Here is an 18,178-nt window from a genome sequence, read left to right as displayed (position 1 = left end):
TAGTGACAGTCATGTTTAAACATTTATTGGTGCAATAGTAGGAACTGTGTTGCACTAAAAGATCGCACGAAGCTGGAGAGCGCTGTAAGAGGAGCAGCTTTGTGGCCTAACGGTGCAGAAAGAGAGCTGAAGGATGTAGAAGTGCTGGAGGTGCGAGTGCTCTGTGATCCCGAGTCATGATCGGAGTTTAATCAGAGTCAGCGAGGCCACGCAGAAAGAGGATTGCTCCGGATTAGCGCGCGACCGCACTAACACTTCCACACGAGTCTGGAGGCTCGCTATGAAGTGCTTTTGATTTTACGCACCAGGTCCGTTATTTGTCCCCCGGTGACGCGGTCAAATCTAAAAGTCACCAGTGCGGATCTTCACCTCGAGTATCTCCAGCGCGGGCAAAATGACTCGAGCACTCAGACGGACGTAGCTGTGTGTGTGTGTGTGTGTGAGAGAGAGAGAGAGAGGGAGAGAGAGAACCCCAGCGCGCGCTGAGAGCCGGACCTGTTGACGCGGCGCTCCTCGGCGGGGAATGTCGTTGAGCACGAGCCCGGTGTGGCGGAGGTGAGCGCGCGCGCTGTCCGTTTTGATTTTTTTTCTTCCCCGCTGCGAGGATGCTGCGCTTCCCGGTGAAGAAAATCAGGAAGCAGTTCAAGCTGCTGCTGTTACTGGTGCTGCTTACTTTCGCCGTGTGGTTCACCTACCTGCACATCAACCAGGGCAAGTCCATCCGACTGCACTTCAACTACGGCAAAGGTACGGGACAAAGCGCGCTCTTTACTCCTCACGGTTTTTAATTCAAGCGACTAGAGATTTGCATTAAAAAAAAAGTTTATGCATCTTTTTTTTTGTAGATTTATAATTCTCAATGCCAAATCTTTCTACATCACATATAGAATTCATGGTTGTGTAAGATTTGTAAGTCACTGAGAACAAAATAAAACTAATCCTGATTTTGTTAGTTTTTTCATTTTTAATATGATTGTAGTATCAGAACTATACACACACCGAACAGCCATAACATTACAACCACCTGCTTAAAACTCTGTAGTCGCCCCATGTGCTGCCAAAACAGCACTGACTCACCAGGGCATGGACTTCACAAGACCTCTGAAGGTGTGCTGCAGTGTCTCGAACCAAGATGCAAGACAAACACCTTTTAAATCTTGTACTGTAAGTTGCAAGGTCGTGCCTCCATGAATCAGACTTGTTTGATCAGATTGAGACCTTGGGAATCTATAGGCCAAGTCAACATCTTAAACTCATGAGCTCATGTTTTTCAAATCATTCCTGTATATTTTTTGCAGTGTGGCAGGATGCATTATCTGGCCGAATGTGGCTACTGCTATACTTTTACCATGAAAGGGTGTAGATCGTGTCAAATGCCAGGATCCAAGGTCTATCGCTCAGAGAGTATCTTACCAGCTTCCCATAATGCACCCTGGTGCCATCTGTCCCGCGGGTACTCGCACATGCACCCGATTGCCCACATAATGTAAAAACAAACAAACAAAAAAATCACCTTCTTCCAGGGAATCTATGACAGATCGTCCTTTGTTGGATCACTTTTAGCACTTTGAGTAGATACTAACCACTAGTTACCTGGAACACCCCCCAAGATCTGTTGTTTTGGAGATGGACTAATCCTGTTTGGATCAAAGTTTTTTTTTTTATTTTTTTTTTTTTAAAGTTGCTCAGTTCCTTATGCTCGCCTGTCACCAGTGTTTCTAATGTTATGGCTGATCAGTGTATATTCTCTGATGCATGATAATTCTCTCCAACTGACATCTTTTAATCACTAAGCACACTCTTTGCAAGTTCATCAGAACTTGCATTAAGACAATTTTTGTTCACTTTCAGAAAAAGTTTTTAATAATTTTTTTTTTGCTAAAGTGGTGCCCTTATCTGTTACACTTTTATTTTGTCTTTTTTCACTTGGGAGCATGGATTTTTTTTTACTTAAACTAATGATTAAAGGTACATAAATGAGCTGGAATTTAAATATACAGTACTGTACATGCAGCTTTCTAAGTTAATATATAATGTGTAGCTTGCCAGCACTTACAGTATGCCACCCCGTCGAATGCGTATGTGTCAGATCCGTGTCATGGTATTCAAAAAATACACATTAATGCAAAAAATTATTCAGCATATCAAACCTATAATATACAACTTGGACCTGCACATCCCCAAAGAAGAGATTACTCTTGAATAGATTGCAAGACGGGTCTGTACTCCTTTACAATCTCAGCATCATGCACGATTTTAATTTAAAAAATCATTTTTGCACAGCAGAATCCTTGGTGTGTTAAATTAACACCTACGGTGTTTATACAAGTCCAGATGGACTTAAATGAACAGTGGAACATGAGCAATCTGGCAGAATCATACAGTCCTGCTCTCAAGTCATGTGGTTCCAGTTGTGTCCTTTCGCTGTGTATTGAGAAAAAACAACAACAACAACAAAGAGTGCCAGAAGCATCATCAAATTAATTACACACGTTCAGCACAGTGAGGTTAGCTTGAGCTGAGCTCGTGGTAAAATATCAAACATGGTCCTTCCTCTTGTTAAAGATTAGAAATCTTTAGGACTGATGCTCAGGTCATGCCATGATGTTAATCCTAAATAATGCTTTTGAATTGTAAATATTACTATTTTCCCCTACTTATCAGCATATACATTTCTGAAGCATTAGTGGTATTTAAATTATTGCATTTATTGGTTAATGATGTATTTATTCTCCAATGTTGGAATAACAGCGGACCATGTGGCTATTGTAATCGAAAAGTATTTAACAGAGTAAAGAAAATGTTTATTGGGAAGTGTGTATAAAATAGTAAAGGTTTGAAGCTTTCATGTCTTCATAATGTAGTTTAAAGGTGAGGGAGTGCTGTCTGCAATGCATTGCCATTTCCCAGCTAACAGATTTATGATTGGCACAGTAAAGACTGGACTGAATTTGGACTCCAGTAAATAAACTGCTGAGAGATTTATTCAGCGAGCTAAGAAGGCTGTTTTCCTTTCTGATTGAGCGAGGTGTCTGAATGCATCTTTTCTTCTTGTATTACTGCTTTGTCTCTGTTTTTCCTCTGCATGGGGTTTTTATTTGTTGTTTTCCCTTCATACAGTATTAGTGCATTTGGTAGTGCTTTCTGCGATCTACCCTAAACACACCAAACTAAAACTACCAAGGACACATCTCAGGCACCATACCAAGTGACACCTGGGAACAATTGCCAAACAGGGCAGAATGGAAATACGGTACAAAAAGAAAAAAAATATTGCTGGGATGCAAATTTTAAAATGCTTATACAGATATTTCCAGTGTGTGTCAATGGAGGACGGATCAGACATTAAACTTGGCATTTGGTTTGCCAGATATGTCAGGTAGAAATAAAATTATCATTACTTTTTAAAAAACACAAATTTAACACTTACTATATGAGAATGCAAAAATGTACAACTCACTAAAAGCTCAAATTATTATTGATTTTAGTTTGCAGAAACAACTGGAAACAACCATAAAATCACATGAACATATGTATAAGTATTATTTGTTTGCCCATGTGACACATTTTTTATTTTTTTTGCTTAGCCGTGCTCGTTTAGTTGGTTAAAATGACATAAAATTTAGTTCCTCATATTGCCTATGTTGTGTTGAAAAACGCTATATTGCGCAACTATATAATTTTTTTTATTTATAAGTGAAAGCAGTCTGTACACCGGACACTGTTATAAATAGCATGTAAATGATCATCTACCGGTATTAAAGCAGGATGCATAACAGCATACAGTTTTTTTCCCCTTAAGTCCCTATTTTCTTCCAGTTGGTCATTTGACAACTTCCAAACTACCAGACAGACAAAGAGCGTGAGGGCTGAAAAGACATTTGAAGCTAGGCACCACAGGGGAAGGTCCTCTTCCACAAACATTCTATATATAAAATGTATGGTTAATAAATAGTCAACAGGTCACTGCATTCTAAATTTAATCTTCTCCAAGTTTAAAAGCACCATTATATTACATATATTATATTACATATTCCATTATATTACTTATATTACATACTCCATCATATTCCTTATATAAATGCTGGGGGGTAAGCTTTTAAAAGTTGAACTGTTAAAACTATTGCAACTTTGGATGGATAGTTTTTCCAAAGCACCGATTACAGTTTTTGCATGACTCAGAATTCACTCTCAGAATCCAAATATAGCCAGCAAATGAGCAGCATGTGAGCCCTCCTGAAAGGGGCATCTGCATGCTTTGCTCACCTCCTTTTCAATTCTCTGGTACATATTTGGTCTGTTCAGCGACCAATCCTGGAACGCTTTCTTGAAATGGTGTCTGAAGTCTATTCAACATGCTTAATTGGCTCAGACAAGTGCTGAATAAAGCCAGAGGTGCAAAACACACTGTAAAAAACATACAGGAGGCGGTCGACCATTTTCACTCGTCCATGTTCAAAAGCTGACAGTTCGCACCAGTGTCAGGACCCTGATCGTTACCTGGGCATATATTTACATATTGAAGTCACGACAGTAAAGAAGGCCAGTGGTGTAATATTGGAGAAGCTGTGATTTTATGTTGTGCTTGGCTGGGAATAGTGTTCTGATAAGAAATGCTACAGTATACTGCACTACAAAATACTATATAGTCTAGCACGGCAAATTACTGATTACGTTCTGCTTATTTGAGCGCTGCTGAACTCATTGTAATTTATTCTTTTCTCTAACTGCCCCGAACTGACCCCAATCATACCCCAGAGTCCTCTACTTCAGGCTGCACTAGTCTTCAAGTGCGCACCAAATCAGTCTTCTCCAAACACAGAAAGCGCTATTTCTCTCCACTTATGTCTGTGGAATCATTCAAGTGCAAATTGCTTCACTAATCCTAAATTAGCTTAGTAATGCCTATGGAAAATACAAGGACACCATACCAAAGTGAATAAAAAAAAAAAAACACCTCAGACAAATGACACCTTTGAGGTCCAGGAATAGTATTGGTTTCCAAATAGCCACATTACATTTTTACCTCAGGATACACACAGTGGACACTTTATATCCCAGGATTCTGGGGGGGAAAAAAGCTTTAAGATGGTGCTTTTAGTTTTTTTTTGGTGACATGTTTTTTTTTTTCTTTTTTAACGGAAGTCTTTTTAGCTTTGTGGAAAGTAAAGTGAAGTAACGAACAGACGTGAGCGCTCGGAGTAGGTAAGAGTTGTGCTCGGATTCTTTGCATAAAGGATGTGTTGTATTCGGTGTGAAAAAAGGTGAGATCTTATTCCCAAACCTAATTTAAATAGAGAAGTGAAAAAAGGTGAGGTAACAGGAGCGTTCAAGGACGCAGTTGGAGAGTGGCAACTTGGCTACGGGGAGAGATGGAGCCTATGCCCAAGAGGAAAGTTCACAGGAGCGAGTGACTCGAGCTTAAAGGGATAGTTCAGGTTTTTACAAGTCTGTCTTAAATCAAAATCGAGGTGCATGTAAGTACATTACAACCGTGCACACCAACCGTAAAGCTTGTCAACCTGAATGTGAGTACAATGTAAGTAATCAGAGTCAAATTCCACAACCTTCGTTCCGTGTGCAAGATGGCATTCTAAAGATACAGCCCAAAGTCCAATGCTACTGTGTATCTAGTACAAATGTTACTATTTCATTTCCCTGGGAAAATACTTCCTCGGTGTCGTGCCAAAAAATAAATGGCTGCCAAAATCTGATTGGATTCCCCATTAAAAGTTATTTCTGAATTTGCATGGAACGAGGGTTGTGGAATTTGGCTCTGATTGCTTACATCTTACTTGTGCTCTCAGTGATACATTTCACAGTTAGTGTGCAGTGCAGAAGAATTCATAACAGCCAAGTTCTACGGTAATGTACTTATATGCACCTCAGTTTTGATTTAAGACAGACTTAAAGAAATCCAAACTATCCTTTAAAGAAAAAAAAGCTTACGGTAAAGAAGTTAATGTACAGTATAAAGAGTCCTGCTTTTTAAAGGTTACCCAGAATAAAGTGTAGAACAGCAGTGTAAACTCAGAGCCTCCCACGACTGTGACTTGAAGTAAGGTTAGATTAAGGTCTCGAATTAGACACAGTATGAAATGCAGTAAATCACACAATATTTGTAATAATCTGTGTGCGCATTTAGTTGTTGATATTTGCTTCCTATTTGCTTACGGATATTTTTAATTCCACCTTTGCTTAAACTGCGGTGATTCATTTTCTCTGAAAGCAGCTCTAAAAATGGTGCCATAATTCAAAATCACAGAGTTATATTAATGCGTTCGTTCTAATATGTTATTATGGTAATTTCCAGTTTCTCAGGAACATGACAACCTGCATTTTATTGTCTTATTAACTTTAAAAGAGGTTGATTAGGGAGTGACTGTGCAGAGCTGATGGAACATGAGTGATTACTTTTTAAGTAACTGACTTGTCTTTGTGATGTTCAACAACAGTAAAAATATCACATATATTATTGTACTCACAAGTAAATTCTTGTTATACTTTATAAAGAAGAAAGAACACTTCAGGTTGTGCTGTTATGGTAAAATAACCATCGTCAATCTCCTAATAGTAACTCTGCCATATTATTGAGGACTTTTCTTTAGAACCCTGTTATGTTTTATTTTCTTATTTAACATATTTAGGGCATTCTAGCTGCATTCCATGTCACAGCAGTACTAAACGATAATAGCCAGGCTCATTTACAACCACTGTGAAGTTTAGCTAAATATTAATATTGCTCACACACACACACACACACACACACACACACACACACACACACACACACACACACACACACAAACACATTCTGTTCTCTATAACCAGACCTGTGGGGTGCAGCACTTTTCTAGTCACTTTCTATAGGTAATAAAGCAGAAGCCATTTCTTTTGTATGTCATTTAACAGATGCCATTTCATATGAAAAATGTTTTCTTCTCATTATGTTTTTTGAGGGTGTTGCCGATGTGGTAATAATTGAAATTAATATTCTCTGGTGTTAGAAATTTTGGGTTGCTTGCTACCACCAAGGAGCCGAAGCCTGCTTTATGTAAACAAGGGATTTGGAACACAGCCATCCCCATTCTTCCCACAGGACCGGGTTGGCTTTAAACACTGCCAGACTACTTTCACACTCATTGCACTCCAATACTGTTGTCAACATCGTGCATGCGGATGATGTGGGCCCTCTACACCAATTTGCGATTTAACTCATAATGGAAAACATTTGCTGTTCATACTGTATATAAGGACATGATGCTAATATGATTAAGACTTACAGTGTTTATCAACTTGTTTGTATTGTAAGGTCCCGGATTCCCATAATAAAGCTGCAGGATTTTCAATCAATAAAATGTGTACCATTGATCATATGATGAATTATTCTATAGCTTTCTTAAAACCCTGTAGCACTCAGATATATGGCATATTCTCTTTCGGGATACTGGGAAAAAAAAGAAAAAGATGTGCTGCATTGAAGTTGGCGTTATTTTACAGTAAGCGATCTAGCTGAAGAAGCATGATTATGATCAGCCATGAAGAAGCCACTTCCTCCAGCTGACTATTGCAGGGACTTTTGTTGTGGATGTAAAAGAAAAGGTCACCTTCATATTGAGATTTTCTTACACTTACAAGAACTTGGTTGCACCGAGATGGATTGAAACAGCCAGAATCGTTCCCAACACTGTGAACTATTTTTCTCTCATTAAATTAATGTCAAACGAGTGATTCAGTCACAAAATGACACACACACAGATTCACTTCACTTACTTACTCATACACTCGCTCACTGACTCACGATGCATTTAACTTTTTTTTTTTAAATTGTAATCACGATTTTTGGCTTCCTTAGTTAATTATAAAATAAACATGACAAATTAACCAATGACAGGTAGTGTGATGCCAAAACGAAGTGCTACTTCTTCTGTAACTCATATTACTTTGCCTTATTAGTTTGCCATTCTCAATATCAGTTACAATTAAAGTTACATTTAAAGTCAATGAAGCCAGTTATTTTCTGTTACCTTTTAGCTTATAACACTTAAAAACATTGACCCTTAACAGGAAAACATCACCAAAACAACATTTTATTTTATTTCATTTAGATTATGAGGAGCATTTGCTGTGCAAGTTCCGTGTAAGATGATTTTAGCAATGATAACATATTAGGGTATAAAGCTTCAATAAATGAAGTATCATATATTGGGTGACATTTTCTTTTTAATTTATTCGATTTGATGTTACTTTCATCTTTGTTGTTAAAGGTCTTTCATCTATTTCTGGATTTCTGAAACTGTAGAGGTCAGATCTAATGCTAATTAAATAATATTAACATTTGTACAATATTAAACAAGAGGCTTCTATTCATTTCAGATGATAAAATGATTTTTTTTCCAGTTGATAACTCATGAAAGCATGTTATAGGTGATTTTAACCTTGCATAGTGTACAATACTCAGAACTATCATTTAAGCCGTTATAAAAATATTATAAACATATTAAAGTATAAACATGGTAAAATCCTGACAAAGTGTATGTTAAGATCATGAGATAAAAAGCGCGTCTCATACTAATGAGAATACGCAAGACCTTGAAATCACACTGGACCACTGCAGTCATCTCCAGATTGGTACACAGATATGTGCATTGGTTCTATCGTGTTGAGATCTGTTCTTTATCTGTTCTGACTTCAGAGGCACTGAGTGTAGGAGTAACACTAATAATGCATCGCCATCACCATTTCTTTTTTCTTTGCATCATGTGCAGATTTGCGTTTGCCAGTTCCAACCACAAGGCTAGGATGTGCTTCCTCTGAGACATGTGAAGCCAGCCAATTGAACCTTTTCTGACTGATGCTCATGTTATATCAGAGGGCAGAGTGTAAGACACTTGGGGGAAATTAGGAAACTAACTATAACCTCAAGCTAACAGGTTAATTATCATCATCCTGATTGACAGAAAGTAAAGCCATGACTGAGTTTCCTGTTGCATCAGTTTGACTTGTTAGATGACTAAGCAATGTAAATGATTTGAACTTTGGACTACCTCTTACATCTGTATGTAGGTTGTAGAGATCAGTGAGCATTGATAAGCAACAGCTTTCAGGCTCTAGCTCCACAGTGCAGCCATGATTGTAGGGTTTCATCCTCTTTTTCTCTTCATGAGGCCGCCTCAATTTCTGCGTAACAACACAGCACTGATGCTCAGCTGGCTACACACACACACAGACACACACATGCACACATGTACACATGCACATAGGCCAAATTCATGCCCCTACCCTTTGAGGTAGGAGCACAATAAAACAGCTTGATAAACAACCACTTAATATCTGACTAAATGTCAACGGTCCGATTCCTGCTAAATAAAAAGCACGCATGTGTTTGGTTTTGGCTTCTGATGTCGGTGGTGTGACTGACATCTAAAGTGGCTTTGCCTCTAGGGGGTCCGATCAAAAGCAGCTTTCAACGGTGCTCGTGCTGGAATGCGCTATTGCTCTTTGACTTACATTGTCATTGTTTGATTCACCATTCAGCCATGGAGTCCTTTTACACCTTACCTGCAGCAAAAAATCAAGAGGTTTAACGGAGCAAATAAAATGAATATATCTGCAGGAGAAGTGAGAAATCTAATGAAAAAAAATGTAATAAGATTTCTAGGATACCTGACAGCTGTCATGATATACACCGCTCAGCCTACCTAGGGTTTGAGTTCCCCCTGTGGCACTGTGGCAGCCCTGACCCCTTAGGGGCGTCGATCCGCAGGGCGTCTGGGAGGGTGTTGTGGTTTCTGGCACCAGGACATTTGCAGTAGGTCCTTTGGGTGCTCTGGATTGAAGGGTGCAGCTTCCATGGACATACTTGTTTCTCCGGCGCATCTCATGGGTGGTTGATCGTATAGGGGATCGATTGGGGATTTCGAAGGCTGTGGAGGTGGTCTTGGGCTCTGTACGTTTTGGGCTCCATGCATGGAGCATGCAGTTTTCTGGAGCATTTCTGTTATGGCCAGCATTGACTTTTATGGTACTGTGTTGGCTTTTTTTATGGGACCAGAATAAACAGACCGGTTTTTGGTCCCCATGGGCATTGGTGAGCCTTGGGTGCCCATGACACTTTCAACAGTTTACTGGTGTATAGTACTGTAGGTGATCAAGTTCACCTGGTGGTGGTGTTAATGTTATATCTGGGCACTGTGTAGGTTTGTGAACAAACTGCCACAAAAAAGTGTTACATAAAAAAAAAAAACATAAAAAAAAAAACTTTGCAAACAAGTAAAGAAGAAAAAGGTATAAAATAATTTAATTACCAAAAGTATGGATAAAGTCCATAAAAAAGAAACAATTTTTAGTTTGAAAAATTCAACCCCTAACTTTTTTTGTTTGTAAATTATATATTATTTTAGTTTAGTTTAAATTTGATTAAACTACCCAGCCCCAAGCTGCATCACTGTGCAGCAACTACTGTATTACACGTTACATAATCTATGGTTAAAGACTTCAGCGAGAAGAAGACAGTTGCATTTACTAAGAAATAAAGTATAACTATTATACAGTAGTAATATACATACTGTAATTACACAGTATTTTTTATTGTTGGCTAAATTGTAATAATTCATTTGTTTATTTTCCATGACACTTATAGGCCATCCCAGTTAACTCTGGGATCAAGGCAGGTTGACAAACCATTACAGGGCACACACGCACACACACGCACACACACATTTAAAACGTACTTTTCGTACTATTTGAAAACACACCACATATTTTTGAACCATGGTAGAAATCAAGGATGGGAGAACATGCAAACTCCACATGCACACAAGACTACAGGTGTGATTTGAACCCCAGTCCTTGGAGGCGGAGCCAGGGGTTGCTGAGCCACTGTGCCATCCTAGTTTTTTTTTTTTTTAAATAAAGAAAATAAAAGCAGAACTAGCAACAAATATATAAAACATAACATAAACCATAGGTAATACAAGTTGACCAAACAGAATGAAGAAATCAATATCAGTAACCTTAAATATGATACAAATTCTTTATACAAAATGTCAGCTTGCTTATGAAATGATAATAAATATTGGAGAACAGGAGGTGGAAAGATGCTATGGCCTTCCCAGCTGGAGTTGCCTTGTCATTAATAACAGCAAATAATAGCATTGTGTTGTGCATTATTGCACACGAGTACTCAGGAAGAGATTTGTGAACACTGAGTTTGCAGGGCCAGCTATTTCTGAAGCCATATAACAATAACCCAGTCTAATTAAATACACCAGGATTTTCTTTTATTGCTTTATAAAAATTTGAGCTAAAATGCATTGGGCTGCTGCTGTCATCGTTACTATAGCTAGCAACTTTTGCACCCCTGTTAGACCCTCAAGGCCTGCTGAAAGTGTGCTAGATCTTTGACTCAGAGCACACACTTTGCAAATGAGCTGTCAAGCTTGCACTCATTTTCATTTTCAGCTGAGAGCGTCACATGTCAGCAAGAATTCCACCCTAACTCTGACACCTGCTTACATGCTCCTTTGCATCTTCAAATCATTTTAACTTTTTTTTCTCTCCCCCTGTTGTTTCTTGGTCATTAGATTAGACATCTGCCTGCTTGTCAGGATGGATGAGATATGAATGTATAGATATCAGTGTGAAAAAAACACTTGTTCACAGCTATGTTCATCAGGCGATAAATATTTGCTTGATATGCATTTTTCGGAATAAAATCTAGGTCATTTGGCTTCCACCACATAATAAATGTACTGAAATCCGAATATTAAAATAAAATGTGTGAATACCCAGTGATCTATCTTACACGTGTGCCATTTATACTCTTATGTGCATTCACAAAAAAACTGGGAAGACCGAGTGTAATGGAAAAGAAAGAGCAAAGAACACAAAACACTACAGAACAGCACAGAGCTAATAGTCAAGTTAGTACAATTTGAAATCAAACTAAATGTTACCTCAACGAATAAAGTTCTACAAGAACTATATAGGCACTTTGTCCACTGCAGACTGACTTGATCAGCACCCCTACTACGGCATATCCATGTAACTGCTGTAAATAAAATTCACCACCACCCACCAGGCTCTGGTCAGCAGTGGTCCTGTGATGGTCCATTTCCCCTGATGTACAGGGTTGACAGAGTACTGATTCTTCGTAGTGCATGAAACCTGATTCCTGGATTTTATTGGCATGTATGTCATTATTTCTCCTTACTTATGGCAAAGAATAATACACAAAAATCCGCATATGTGAATTATACAAGGATATTCGTATGCGGTCTAAGATTGGGTGCATATCCGATACGCGGACATGGCAGATTGGATATCTGGGGTGCATGGGGTGTTGCTGCGCATCAGCGCATGGATTTCATATAATTTATACATATTTCCTCATATCTTTCATTCTCATTTTCATTTTTTGATCGCTGTTAAAAGCACTATATAAATGAAATAAAATTGGATTGAATTGAATTGAGTAGCAGTGGGCAGCATGGTGGTGTAGTGGTTAGCGCTGTTGCATTGCACCTCCAGGGTTGAAGGTTAAATCCTTGCTTCTGGTCTGTGTGCATGGAGTTTGCATGGATTGAACACTTTGTGTGTGTGTTTGTGTGTGCCCTGCGATTGATTGGCACCCTGTCCAGCGTGTAACCTGTTTCATGCCCTAAATCTCCTGGCATAGGCTCCAGGCCGCCCACAAACTCGTACAGGACAAGTGGTGTAAAAAATGAATAAATAAATGAATAGCAGTGCTAGCAGTAGCTGCTGAAACAGCGAAAGCAAGTCGTTTGACTTTCTTCTTTTTTTCTGAACCTGAACAGACAAAGCTGACTTTGTGCTTGCAATTGTCTAGAGCAAAACCCCAAGCCCTTTTTTGCTGAAATAGCATCCGTTGTTTAAAATGAACGAGTGGTCGCACAAATATGACATTTTAACCCAGGTGGTACAAGCAAAGACATATCAATGTGCACTTGCGTGCCTTTTTAGAGGACAGATGCGCGCACATTAAAGTCACTTAATAAATCACTTGTAATTATGAACTTAAACTGTAATGACATGCAAATCCTACAGTATCTGACAAAAAAATCTGAATGGAACAGTGTGGCTTATAAGATGGAGGTATCCATAGACAATGTAGTTTCTTCATAGAAAATTTTATGTCCTCATAAGATGCATTATAAGGACGTTGTGTGTTTTTCATGTAATCGTCCAGATGAGAGGAATGTAAAAACAACACACAAACAAAAAACAAAAAAATGATAAATTGGGACAAAGAACATCCAGCGAGCAGCAGGTTAGAAAATAATTACCAGACTGGTCTGATAGGAATGATTTAAATACTGACTCTTTACACTTGTGTTTGACAGGATAGGCTAAAACTATAGCAGAGGGCCACGTTGTGTTTAGTACCATTTTATCTCCAAAGTCTAGATGAGATTGTATGTAAAATCAAAACAGAATTAATAGAATTATCAGTTTATAAAAAACTAAAACTAGCACATCTGGCACTAATGTCTATTCCAGGGTTAAAGATCACATTTTTCTTTCACTCTGATGTTTGATTAAAAAAAAAAAAAAAGCTTATCAAATTTTTTCCACTTCATGAAGCATTATCCTCATTCTCATCACCCTCTCTCTTTTTTTTCTCTCTTCCACTGCAGCAGACAGCATATTAATTAAGGAAACAATTTATAAAACAATCACTCATTACTAGCTTGTTCTCCATGACTCCTCCCCAGTGTCCAACCGCTCGCCCACTGCCATATTCGCAATTTCTATTTATTAACAATTCTTTTTTGAGCATTTGTTATCTTTTTTAAAATGCAGAATGGTAATAGTTTCCCCCAAACGTCATGAAGGATTTGCAAAAAAGCTTGTTTCCCCTATCCAAGCTGCAGTTATTTATGCTAGAGGACTGGGCTGATTTAATAGCGTACGTAATTGTCTGACCTTGGCTCCAAGCAGGTCTTAACTGTGTTGGCAGCTGGGCAGAAGGGATTTTTTAGGCATGGACTTTCGTACCATGATGATTCAAAAACTGTTTACTTTTGTAACCTTTCTTCTTTTTTTCCCCCCACTTTGGAGGTTTTTCACTAAATCATCACTTTTACATCATTAGCTGAAATGCATGCAGACCATGACAGAGCTGTCTTTGCGCTTCACAACATCCGGAACATGTGCTGCATTATACTTCTCACCTTCTCCTATTCTCACATATCAGTGAACCAAAAATCTCCAATATTTCTTTTTTTGGTTGGTTATATGTGCATAAATACAGTATACAGTACTTAGGTTTATTCAAGAAAAGGCCGTCCTTTAGTTTTGAAGAACCTTGGAACCTTAGCCTAGGATATGTATAACCTGAAGCTTTTATTTCTTTCCCATTCCACATCCAGCTTGATATGCAAACCAGAATCTAGAATCTAAGATCAGACTTTTAGGATTGTACGATCAGACGTTTTCTCTGCATGTTATAATAATTGTGAGACAGTTCACAAATGAAAGCTAATCTCAGCTCAGCTCTCTGAATCATGTCTCCTTTGCTTCGTCCTTGTCTTTTTTCTTTGTCAGTAAAAGTTTACCATTTTCCTGATTCAGGGTCAACCTCACCTTCTGAAGTCCTGACATTATCCATTATAGGCTAGGGTAATCTCAACTCAGCACAAAAAGAATGTCATATGCTTAGCGCCATCTCCTCATTCATATGCCTTAAGCCTCACTGCCTGAAGCTCTGTCCAGCCCAGAGGCCCCCTGCCTGTCAACATTTGGGCCAGGGAGAGGAAGCTCTGCGTTCTGCATTTTGATTCGACTTGCATACAGATAATGCGACTGAGGGATCCCTGTCTGTAATGCGAAACACATCCTGAGATGCCAGAGGTACACGAATCAAAACATGGATACATTGTCAAAAGGTATCTAAGGCAATATCACTCTTTTCCCTGGCCGGTTGTATTGAGACGGTAAACCGCAGATACAGTCGTGATTGAGAGTTCAGCAATGACCTTGTCAGACATCCGGACTAGTTCAGCGTTTCGTTGAACAAGGTGTATTTGACATTTTACCCTGGTGGAAAAAGCAAAACGTAGGCAGATCCATCTGCGTGAGAGATGGGCTTGCCATGGATGCCCAGTGGAGCATTTCTTCAGCTGTGCCCTTTGGCATGACTTACTTTCTACCTAAAAATGGTGCTAATATATTATCTCATGAGGATGTTTATACAAAGGAACAGTGCGGTTAGAAATGCAAGTAACCGGATATCTGAACTCAAGTATCTGTTTACTTGAGTGGATATTTGAGGATGTAACATTGAACAGAAATACATTCCTATTTGTATTGGGATTATATACACTACCAGTCAAAAGTTTGGACACACTTTCTAAGTCAATGGTCTTTCTTGATTTTTAATCCTTTCTACATTGTAAAACAGTGCTAAAGGCATCCAAAATATGCAATAATCTCCTTTGAACAGTTGATATTGAGATGTGTCTGCTATTTATGCTTTGTAAAGCTTTCAGATTTCTGAGGCTGTTAACACTAACTTGAACTTTTCCTCTGCATCAGGGGTGAGTTTTGATCTTGCTTTCCTGGGATTGTCTTCATGCGAGCCGGTTGTGTGGGACAACAATCAACATGTGTCTAAATTTTTACTGGGGTGTCCAAACTTTCGACTGGTACTCTATATGGTTTATCAGCTATTTCACATTTTCCTACTGTGACAATGATTTTTAATTGAAGCTACAAGAAACGACTTCATTTGAATTCTGTATCAAATGTAAACAGGTGTTTATGAAACATGTTTGGACAATAATGTTAGATTATTATTTTTATGTTTATTCTAGCTATTTGACATTTAACAGACAATAGATACAGCTTTAATTTTCGACTTGTCATAGACATTTTAGTTGCAGTTGTAAAAGAATGTGCTCCATGTTTAAAATGTTTATGCTCTATGTTTAAAATATCCTTTCAAGACGCCTAGGTGCCGATTCAATTTGCATTACGATTCTGTAACTATTTATAAAGTTCCCGATTCAATATTACAATTTTTCGAGATTTAACCATAAAATTGTGTTATTTAAATGAAAGCCTCACTTTATCTAAGCTGTGAGGAATTGTTTAAACTCATGTCCGGCATTTGTTGTTTGCTGCTAGCAACATGTTAGGCGAAGCCATCCAGCATCTGGCATGTCTCATATGCAAACCAATTTACCACTTATATTATGAAAGCTAAGGTTTTTCCATACATTTATACTGTGTTGTTGCAGCCTATCTCTTTCTTGTGTCAACTGCCTTAACTGTTATTTCTATTTCTAAAGGTTACTACATCAAGCTTAGCAAGTTATTCACTCCTACCACACCTGAGGCTGTGCTGCCAGCAAAAAAGTGTGCAACGTCTAAGATCATAAAAGAATTTCGAAGTTTCACCACCTTTAACGCATGCAAGAATAAATATATAAAATGATTTTGGAGTCAGTACAAAAGAATTGCAGCGCATAACTAAATCGATCTCTGACATCCAAATCACTTTGAGAAGTTTTGCCTCATATTAAAGATTTCAGAGCTGACATTTATGATGCTTACAAATGTTAACAAAGCATGAACCTTAGCATTTTCCTTCCTTTGAAATGTTAACAATGTCATTAAAGCTTGCATTAATCAAGTCTTTACCAAAGTCAAATCATTACATTAAATTAAACAGTATTGCATATACAGTGGAACCTTGGGTTACGAGCATAATTTGTTCTGGAAGCGATCTGGTATTCCAAAACACTCGCAAACCGATTTACTCGCAATCCGAGGTTTTACTGTACTATACAGGAGCTAACGCCTTGATTAATATGCTTGCTTTGTTTAATTAGTAAAAGACGTCAGGCTGATTTGTGCATTCCTGTATTGATACTCAATGACTGGAATTAGGCTAATAATCATCATTTAATAACCACCTACATAAACAAAATGGGTTATAATTAAAATTTGATAACATCTAATAAAGATTGATCGATACAGTACATGTGTTAGCTTGCTTTCTTTGTTGCTTATCTTTACCCATGATGCTTTAGTGCTGAAGTCCATGCATTGAGGTAATATGAATTAACCTAGGGAGAGTATTAGCATCTATGTATGTCATACAATTAAAGGAAGCTAAATTTTCATTTTTTTATGGATTTTTATTAATAATATGATAAAATATTTTATTGTTTTTGGAAAAAAATTGTTAAAGATCACATTGTCTATATTATTGAACTCTAACTTTGTTTCAGCCATTTTGTTATTAGAATTCTGAATATAATTCTGCGTTTAACGTTAACTTTTACTGCTATTATTACTTTATTGACTACGTCTTTACTGTCAGCCATTATAAACTCAAGGATATTAAGTTCCACATTAAGGTCTTCTGCCAGAGAGATTTTTCTCGGCTCATTCGTCAGTGTCACCACGCTGAAGCTTTTTCTCATTCCTAATGCACTTCTAGTCGGGATCTTTTGTGGTTGTTCATTGATTATCTTCCTGATCTCTGTATAGGCGTGTCTACTTATTATCTGTTTGAGCTACTGGGACTAATTGCATTGTCTGATGGCTTTGAACACATTTGCCACATTGGCTGACACATTTTTGCATAGTAGTAGAGTATGCTTTTGTTTTAAGCCAGCCTACGAATAGAGCATTACCTTTTTGTGAAGTCCTTACTCAATTAGAAAACTGTAAATGCTTTTCCATTTCCATCAAAATTACTTACATGACATGTTGTGTCATAACTCACTTCCAACCAACCGTGGCTTTTCTCACACAAGCCAAAAAGGAAGTTGACTAGTCTGAGGTTAAATGTGATTACATCACAGGAAGTGAAGTAAACTTTGAGTTGGTAAACATCTGGCTCAGTACCAGCTAGAGATAAGACTTACCTATAGGAAACTTTTAAAAGTAAGTAGGTTCCTCTGTTCAGATGGAATAGAAAGAAAGAATGGCTCAAAGCAGTGCGTCTGCATTGTGCTGACAGTGGCACAGCAATTAGGCATGTTGCTTTTCTTTCCCCGCTCTCTCTCTCTCTCTGTATAAACTCTACATGTCTCATTCAGAAGCACAGGACCGTGACATTTGGTTGTACTCAGAGGTCTGTTCTTTGTACCAGGTCATGCCTGGGGTGATGCTACAGCACTACTTTAATACCAACAACACAGGC

The 18,178-nt window shown here is 38.2% G+C and overlaps 1 protein-coding gene across 1 annotated transcript in view; it reads left to right on the top strand.

Annotated features, from left to right (window-relative positions):
• The first annotated feature begins 541 nt into the window (after positions 1-541).
• Positions 542-18,178, top strand: part of b4galnt4a (beta-1,4-N-acetyl-galactosaminyl transferase 4a) — a 149,500-nt gene continuing 131,863 nt past the window's right edge. Inside the window, exon 1 of the mRNA XM_053491208.1 lies at positions 542-747. Coding sequence (XP_053347183.1) covers positions 606-747 — 142 coding nt within the window. The 5' untranslated portion in view covers positions 542-605. The remainder of the gene's footprint in view (positions 748-18,178) is intronic.

The sequence above is a fragment of the Clarias gariepinus genome, chromosome 2, assembly GCF_024256425.1.
Source record: "Clarias gariepinus isolate MV-2021 ecotype Netherlands chromosome 2, CGAR_prim_01v2, whole genome shotgun sequence".
Classification (NCBI taxonomy): Eukaryota; Metazoa; Chordata; class Actinopteri; order Siluriformes; family Clariidae; genus Clarias; species Clarias gariepinus.
The sequence above is the reverse complement of the archived record's forward strand: the minus strand, read 5'-3'. Positions and strand labels throughout refer to the sequence as shown.